General features: G+C 38.1%; 1 protein-coding gene across 1 annotated transcript; it reads right to left on the bottom strand.

Moving 5' to 3' along the window:
* Positions 1-487: 487 nt before the first annotated feature.
* Positions 488-6,684, bottom strand: CYP77A5 (cytochrome P450, family 77, subfamily A, polypeptide 5). The gene is made up of 6 exons (XM_077386766.1): positions 5,968-6,684; positions 2,284-2,394; positions 1,950-2,166; positions 1,080-1,413; positions 816-877; positions 488-677 (listed from the first exon to the last, which is right to left on the bottom strand). The coding sequence occupies exons 1-6, from the start codon at positions 6,430-6,432 to the stop codon at positions 601-603; spliced, it is 1,266 nt and encodes a 421-aa protein (XP_077242881.1). The 5' UTR covers positions 6,433-6,684; the 3' UTR covers positions 488-600.
* Positions 6,685-9,127: the final 2,443 nt, after the last annotated feature.

Consider the following 9,127-nt stretch of genomic DNA (forward strand, 5'->3'; position numbering starts at 1 on the left):
TCTCTTATTTTGTTTGTGTAGAAGTTCCTTTTCGGATGCTGCCTCTGCCCCAATGCCTTTTGGGACAGCTAATCAACAAAATTCAGCAAGAGACAGGCCAAAGGTCCTCCAACATCGAAATATTAGCAACACCTCCGGCCTTCTCATTATGAATCATCATAGAAACACAATCATGCACAGTATTTTCATTCATGATGCTCTCCTTAGACAAACAAAGTGTCTATGGTAAGCGTTTTGTTTGAGGTCACCCTTGGTTGTCCCATTGGAATAAACAAAAGCCCAATATATATAAGAAATTTGAGACCTTCACAATGCATTATAAACAGATTTCCAGCATAAAATATGAACACCATGGGCAAGAAGCATTTCGCACAGCAAAACTATCCTCACGAACCTCTTAATTAAAGCTTCATTTTGGATAGTAACTTACAATATCTGCCCTGACCGATGAGAAATAGTAATTAAAATAAAGAAGTGATGATATACTCACTGATTTACAGGGAAATAAGATTGCAATAGAGATGGATGCGTCATTAATTACTATTCATGAAAAAAAATGAAAATACATTGCAGGACAGTATTAGAAAGTAGAAATACGACTTACCAGGCAATATAGTCCCAGTGAAGGAAACCGCCATGACCTCTAGCATTTTTGAACTCATAGATAGCACCAGAAACTAGCCAAAAGCCCCGTACGCAGTGTCATAAAGAGCAACAATATTCAATAACAAAAACAATAGAAGTCTTACAACTCACAACCTCTCCTACTACATAATAAAAAAAGGTCCAACATTGAAGCTTTAAAGGAAATATACCTTCATAACCTCCAAATACTGGATCCTCTGATAGAAGAAGAGGCGTGTCTAGATCAATATATCTATATCAAATTCACCAACAAAACCAAATGTAAGCATCATAAAAACAGGGATATGTGAAGTGGAAAATTCACCTCATACAAAAAATCAGAGAGAGAGAGAGAGAGAGAGGATGTGAGAGAACAACAACAAAAATATGTAAAGAAGGCATGGACAAATTTCCTAGAAGTGGAGGAGGAAAAAAAAGGCTAGGGATGGACTTACTTGAAGCAGCCAAGACCAGCAGCCAGGTGACCAGCAAAGCCCATGGCAAGTCTAGTCTCAACCATACCACCAATCATCATTGTAATGCCTCCTCTCCTTGCTTCGTCAATAATTTGAAGAGCCCCAAGAACTCCAACTTTGGCAAGTTTAATGTTGAGGACGTCAGCGAGATTTCCCTTTATAATTCTCTGAGCATCTACCAAACTCCTGCAACTTTCGTCCGCGGCAACAGATATGCCATACTTGCCTTTTGCAACATGACTAACATGATGGAGCCCTTCCCAATCATCTCTTTGCACTGGTTGTTCAAAGAGAACAGGAGTCACCCCCATATCTGCAAGAAAATAGCCAATGAAAAATTAGTTAACTACTACAGGAATGTAAATGCTCAACATAGTGCATACTATGATAGAAAGTGAACTCAATGCACTTGAGGAAAATTGTTTAATACCAAACGTCAGAATGGCAAAAACTTGGAACACATGCAATGGCTTTTATTAGCGAGGGAAAAAAACTGCAGACATACATACAGGTATCATGGTTTTAAATTTCAGCTGAAATACCGAATTTTTGGATTTCGGATGGGACCAACACCGAAAGTACAAAAATCTTAAATTTTGGCCGAAATCCACCGAAATTTACAAGATTTCCACCGGAATTGCCAAAATTACCAAAAATTTCGGCCGAAATTTCCACTGAAATCTTGTAAAATACCAAAATTTTACATGATTTCGGTCGATGTCGCCAAAACCGACACTAAAACCAACATTTAAAACCTCGATAGGCATACATACATTCATATACTCACACAGATTCACAATTACATGGGCACAGCATGTACGCATGCATATGTATTCAATCAATTCCTACCATGTAGCTTGTCAAGAACCTCAATGGCTTCCTTAGCACTGTACCCTTCATTTGCATCCAATATAAATGAGCAATCTGGGTGGGCTAGCCGTATGGCTCTAAGAACTTCTACGTCTTGTTTCAAATTCTTTCCAACCTTAAGTTTCAAAGTACTAAACCCTTGTTTGGAATACTTCCGAGCCAATTCAGCAGCTTCAGTTGGAGTGACAATTGGAATCTGAACACAAATAAATAGTTAAAGACACACACTCAGAAATTCACTCCTAATTATAGTTAAAAGTTAGAGAACTGCTTAAGAAATGTATTCCATTTAGAAGGTAACAAACAGTCTTACTGTTATATCAGTGGTTATGGAATTTGACGCGCCGCCAAATAATCTCCATAGTGGTATGCCAATGCTATTAGCAACTGCATCGATCAATGCCATCTCAATTCCTGCTCTGACCTGCAATCATAGGCATAGATATATGCAGCCAAATGATAATTGAAAATCACTTTAAACATATAAAAGTAAACAGTGGCCAAACTATCCAACAATTGGAAGACCAAATGTAGCAACATTGTTATCAATAAGGACTGCAAATTCTGAGGCGGATATTCTGGCTAAAGTGGGGGTTCATTTATCGGGTATTCGATTTGTTTATCTGCCCGAATCTGGCATACCACCCATTTAGGGGGTATTGTCCTATGATTTCTCTTTCTTTTTATTTTCGGGAACATCTTGTCCCCGCTCTCTGTACTTCGTTTTACTTCTAATAAAAGTTACCTTTCAGAAAAAGAAACTTTGTTATCAATAAGGGAGAAAAATGATCTTGGAGGAAAATTCCTACGAATTGAGTTGGCAGTGATGACAAACACAATAGCATCAAGTATTCTACAGACTCGTACAGAAACACCAGTCTAAGTTCCATAAGAGGCTGCCAACCAACTTCAGGGATCAATCAAACAGACTAATGCAGATATAACTCAGATTTATTCTCCCAATGAACCATATGATTGGCCAAGTTGAGTCCACTTTTTGCAATAATAAGTTGAAAAATGCAGGACTTCACAGTAGACAGTACTATATAGATCGCAGGGTTAGCATCATCCTATGGAAATGATTGTTGGCGTACAGCCTATTTAAGTTGTGGCCCACAAAATGAAAAGTTTGGATCATCATATGAAGTGGGCCCCACAGCACCTTTTGAAAAATACATCCTAGTTTTAGATCTCTATTATGTGTTTGCTTATTCAGGGGTTGATCACCAACACCTTATGGTTTAATTATCTGTGGCCTTGATGGCATGGATGTGGGATGGAATTGAGGAATAGATGATTTATAGTTGTTTCTTGGTGGTTTATGTTACTTTACGAGACTAAGTTGTGCAGTCATGAAGCATTACTCTTAGGTAGTATGTTGAGGCTGCAGAGCAGTGCCCTTCCATCGGTTAGGATTCTTGAGGGGATTTGGCTGATCCTATCTGTACATAATTCTTACATGATCCTCTAGGACTGCAATTGCTACATGCTTGAAACATTTTGGAATCATAGTTGTTGTTTTTTTTCAAGCTTCAAATATATTTGGCACCATTTCAATGAGTTTTTATGTTCCAAGAATTAGTATCATTATATAGCATCTGAAACATGAATTGTCTATCCACCAATTATAGTTAAAATGTTGTATTATTTGCTCTTGTCTAGTGATGTTAAGATAGTAGTGCTAGTATTTATTTATTTTAAGGTAACGAATTTTATTAGAAATTAGGGGACAAGATGTCCCACAAGTTGAAACAGTACAGAGTACATGGGCACCAAATGGCCCCAAAAATCAAACAGAATTACATCGCATTCTCATCCGTAGAAGGGTATACTACCCTTTGCTCCGTTAAGAAAACTCCCGCCTTAGCCAAAGCATCTGCGTTTGAGTTTGCAGATCGGTGCTTGTGGTTAAGCAGCGGTATTAAAACCCGAATCAAATCTCTGATTTCGTCTATAATCTGATATAGTGCTAGTATATTCTTTCAAACTTTTATTGTACTAATCGTTGGTTCTTTGATTATATATTGGATACATTCATGATACTTACCAAGAATCCATGCCACGGATGTACTAAACATCCTTATTTAGTGTACCAAAGCATAATGAGGTTGGAACACATCAAATCATTCATAAGGCCGTTTTTACTAGAGAGCTAGCATCTTAGTTCCGATTCTATCACAGCACTCTCACGATTTCTTGGAAACCATGTTATTGGATCTCTCTCTCTCTCTCTCTCTCTCTCTCTCTCTCTCTCTCTCTCTCTCTCTCTCTCTCACACACACACACACACACACACACACACACACACAACAAATGGGTATTTCGGGGGATTATGATACTTCGAAGAGTTTATCAATTGCCATTGTTGTGCTTCTCTTTGGGAACAGAAGGAATGATTCATTGTTGTCTCCTGTTCTTAATCAATCGTGTGTTGGGATTGCTTGCAAATTTTGTGCGTTTAGGAATTTTTCTCCATAAAAACTGTTGAATGTGTTGGTCTTTTATGAGATTATAATGCTTCGACAAATTTATCAATTGTTTTTGTTGTGTTTTCTCTTTGGGAAGAGAACAAATGATCCATTGCTGTCTACCGTTTCTTAATCAATTATGTGATGGGTTGATTTCAAGTTTTGTGCATTAACGAATTTTCTCCATAAAAGTTGATGAATTTGTTGGTCGTTGCGTGTCCAATAACATAGTTGCTAGGAAATGGTGAGGAGAGTTGTGATAGAACCGGAACCAGGATGCTAGTTCTCTATAGTAAAAACGGTTTTATGAATGATTTGATGTGTTCCAACCTCATTATGCTTTAGTACACTAAATAAGGATGTTTAGTACATCCGTGGCATGAATTCTTGGTAAGTATCATGAATGTTTCCAGTATATAATCAAAGAACTAAGGATTAGTACAGTAAAAATTTGGTAGAATATATTAACACTACTATCTTAACATTACCAGACAAGACAAAATAATACAACATTTCAACAGTAATTGGTGGATAGACAATTCATGTTTCAAATGTCACATAATGATACTAATTCTTGAAACATAAACTCATTGAAATAGTGCAAATATATTTGAAGCTTGAAAAAGAAAAGAACTATGATTCCAAAATGTTTCGACCATGTAGCAATTGCAGTCCTAGAGGATCGTGTAAGAATCATGTACAAATAGGATCAACCAAATCCCCTCAAGAATCCTAATTGATGGAAGTGCACTGCTTTGCAGCCTCAACATACTATCTAAGAGTAATGCTCCATGATTGCATAACTTAGTCTCGTAAAGTAACATAAACTACCAAGAAACAACTATAACTCATCTATCCTTAATTCCATTCCACATCCATGCCATCAAGGCCACAGATAATTAAACCATAAGGTTGCTGGTGATCAACCCCTGAATAAGCAAACACATAATAGAGATCTAAAACTAGAAATTGCTAGATAAAAAGAAGGAATTGGAAATCTAAAATGCAGTGAAGTTTCTACATCTGAATAACTAAAACAAAATTCTATCAATCACTGTAGTAGAATCCCATGAAACACAAAAGTTATCACTAAGGCCCTGTTTGGATTGCAAGAAAATCATTTATTACTGGAATTATTTTTTCTTTCCACAATTTAGAGGGAAATGATAGAATTGTGGTTATAAATTGAAGTTCCCTCTAAACAAAAACTGAATAGGGTTTGGTCTTTATCTTTTTTCATATGTTTAAAAAAAAAAAAAAAAAAACCTAAGAAATTTAAGTATTTTTCCTTTCAAAACTTTTCTCAAGAACTCCCGTGATCCAAACAGGGTCTAAAAAATTGCAACTTAAAAAAGCAAGAAAATCAACAACAAACTCGAAACCAAATAATCAATGCAAACATATCCCACTGTACTAGATGCATAACCTTATTACCAAAACCTCTCGGTTTCTTATAATTCACAAAACCCATCATCCAACAAAAAGGCAGTAACAGAAACCATAATCCCATCAATTGCATGTACACTCACAGAAGCAAAATCATGCCCAGGTAGTAGCTCCTCCAAATCCCCAAGAGCCAATTTCAAGGCCTTGCGCGGGGCTCGCCGGAGCATATCGCAGGCCTCGTTGGCCTTGGCGAGCGCAGTCGGCTGATCCTCGGCCGTGACGGAAGGGAGCACCGGAGCTTCACCCCAACCGACACTTCCATCCGCAAGTTCCACCCTCAAAGCCACGTTCTCCACCTTGTCCAACCTCGAGGAGGCAATTGTGAAGGGAGCGATTAATGGGACATTTAAAGGCCTTCCTTCGGCCTTTTGTACATTAATTAAAAAGGTCTCCATAAGGCTATTGAAACTCAACTTCATGGGCACCTTTGTCCCAACAGAGGGACAGTGCATGACTATGAGGGCTGATTTGTGAGGGGAAGAGGGTTTTTTGTGGTTGGAGAAGAAAAGGGAGTTAGAGGAAGAAGAGAGAGAAAGGAGGGGAGACATTGGACGTTTGGGTTTTGATTAGGGAGAAGAGAGAATGAGAGCAAAGGTTCGATTTGCATTTCTTTGGGACGGGGTGATGGTTTTTTTGCCTTTAAAAAATGTACGAAAAGAGGGGTTTGTTGTTGTCTTCTCCTGTTTTGCTCTAGTTTTTAATTGCTTTTTTGTTCCTTACTGCTATCATCTGAATTATTTTTGGCTTGGGGGGTTTCTCAGATAGATTTAAGTTTGGGGTTGTCGAACACTCGGTGTTCCAATAAGGACGGCAGCTTGTCTGTGAAATAAAGCAAAGAAAGAAAGGGATATTTTTGGGTCTGTTTTTTTTATTATTGCACCACCACACTAGGAATCTACTACTATATAGCTAGAGGAAAAAGGAATTTATATTCTTTTTATATGAGATTTACACGTCATCATTACGGTTTTACCATTAACTCCTTTCCTGATATCTAACATCTATCTCTGTGAGAAATTATTTGAGGGTAAAATCGTAATCTACACACGAATCATTACTGTTTTACCGTTAACTCCTTTCTTGATATCTAACATCTATCGCTATGAGAAATTATTTGAGGGTAAAATCGTAATCTACATACGAAAAGTACACGGGTACTTCTCTACGAAAGTTATGAAAAAAAAACTACCAAGAAGGGATAAAGACATATGACAATGACGAAAGAATTACTTTATATTACTCATGCAGGACACTTGCAAAATATTGACGGATTCCAAGCACCTGAAGAGGAACAACAATTATGAAAACCTCTATCTTAGAGAAGGACTATGATCAGCCTATATCAATTGGAGGGCTAGGATCAACCTATGGAAATGATTTTACGGCCACAATCGATTGATGTTGTGTTCCATCACATGGACGGTTTGGATCAACCTATAACCCTCTATAGATCAGAGGGTTCGGACCAACTTATGAAAATTATTTTTGGGGCACAACCTATGTTGGAAGTGGCCCATCTAATGGACGGTTTGGATCATCCAATGATACGGGCAACACCGTACATTTTAATAAAGTGAGGAGTGCGATCATCAAAATACGGTGAGTAGTGCCATTATAAAATATGGTAGTGATGACATCAGCACTATATATAATTTGAAACCATCGCTGTTACTTGGATGTTTCCACGCGGGTCGAGTTCAACCCGAGCCCGACGGGTTCAAACCGAATTTGGGTTGGGTCGGGCTAACCTTTTTCGCAAATTGGGTTGGGTTGGGTTGGTTTGGGGAAAATCAACCCAAATTGGAAATCGGGTCGGGTCGGGTTCCATCTGAAGAAGTTCTGTATATGTGTTTTTTTTCGACATTGAAATAGTCTCCACAGTTCACAATAGACGGTTTGGATAATCCTATGGTGCGGGCCATACCATACTTTAATAAATTGAGGAGTGTGATCATCAAAATATAGTAGTGCGGATAACATTTTCCTTTTGTTAATTGTTAGTCCCTGTTTGGTTTGGATTTTGAGAACCGATTTTGAGTTAAAAACTTATTATTGGTGACTCACTATTGGTTCTCAAAATCCAAAACAACTCGGCTTGAGTTGAGGTGGTAAACAATTGGTACCATATCAAATCGGGTCAACTCGACCCAACCCAACCCGAATTGGAAATCGGGTTGGGTCGGGTTGAGGAAATTGCAAATCGGGTTGGGTCGGGTTGGAAATCGGGTTGGGTCGGGTTGAGGAAATTGCAAATCGGGTTGGGTCGGGTTGGAAATTGGGTTGGGTTGGAAAATATGGGTTCCTCGGGTTGGGTCGGGTTGAGACCTGTAAGAACCGGTAAAATAGATATATATATATATATATATATATATATATATATATATATATATATATATATAATATAAAAATGGCCTCATAGGTGGGTAATCATCGGCCATTACTCATTTTCCTCAAGTTAATCGGGCATGAGGACATCTGGCATAATGGGGCGTACACGATTCGAACCCAAGTCTAAGCTAAGATTGAACGGCTTCCTACCACTAAGCCACCGCCCCAGATGTCAACAAAAACAGAATAGATATATATATATGTTAAAAATTTCCAATAGTCACTATTCACAATAGTCACTATGCGAGATTACTATGCAGAAATACTATGCAAGTTCACTATTGAGATACACTATTTAAAAGTATTATTCACAGTAGGACCCACCGAGTACTATTTACAAACGGGTCCCACCATCAGTAGGTCCCACATCAGCGAGCCCCACACCCGCAGGTCCCACATCAGCGGGCCCCACATCAGCGGGCCCCACACAAGTAGGTCCCACATCAGCGGGTCCTACCAACAGTAGGTCCCACAACAAGTAAGTCCCACACAATAATTCAAGTTACTATTCAAGCAAATAAACTAATAATATAATAATTCAAGTTACTATTCATACAAATAAAATAATAAATAAAATAATAATATAATAATTCAGGTTAAGGCTATAAATAGAGGCTCGCAGACGAGAAAAAAAAAAAAGAGAGAAAGAGAGAGGAAGAGAAGAAGAAGAAAAAGAAAAAGGAAATCTGAGAGAGAAGAAGGAAAAGGAAATCAGAGAGAAGAAGGAAAAGGAAATCTGAGAGAGGAGAAGGAAAAGGAAATCTGAGAGAGGAGAAGGTAAGTCTGTCAATAGTTATTTATTTACACAGTGAAATATCGGTGATATGGTTGGTTCTACCACCTATGGATAAAGCG

This window comes from Tasmannia lanceolata, unplaced genomic scaffold, assembly GCF_043159265.1.
Source record: "Tasmannia lanceolata isolate RefF3 unplaced genomic scaffold, GAP_Taslan_0.1 ptg000008l, whole genome shotgun sequence".
Classification (NCBI taxonomy): domain Eukaryota; kingdom Viridiplantae; phylum Streptophyta; class Magnoliopsida; order Canellales; family Winteraceae; genus Tasmannia; species Tasmannia lanceolata.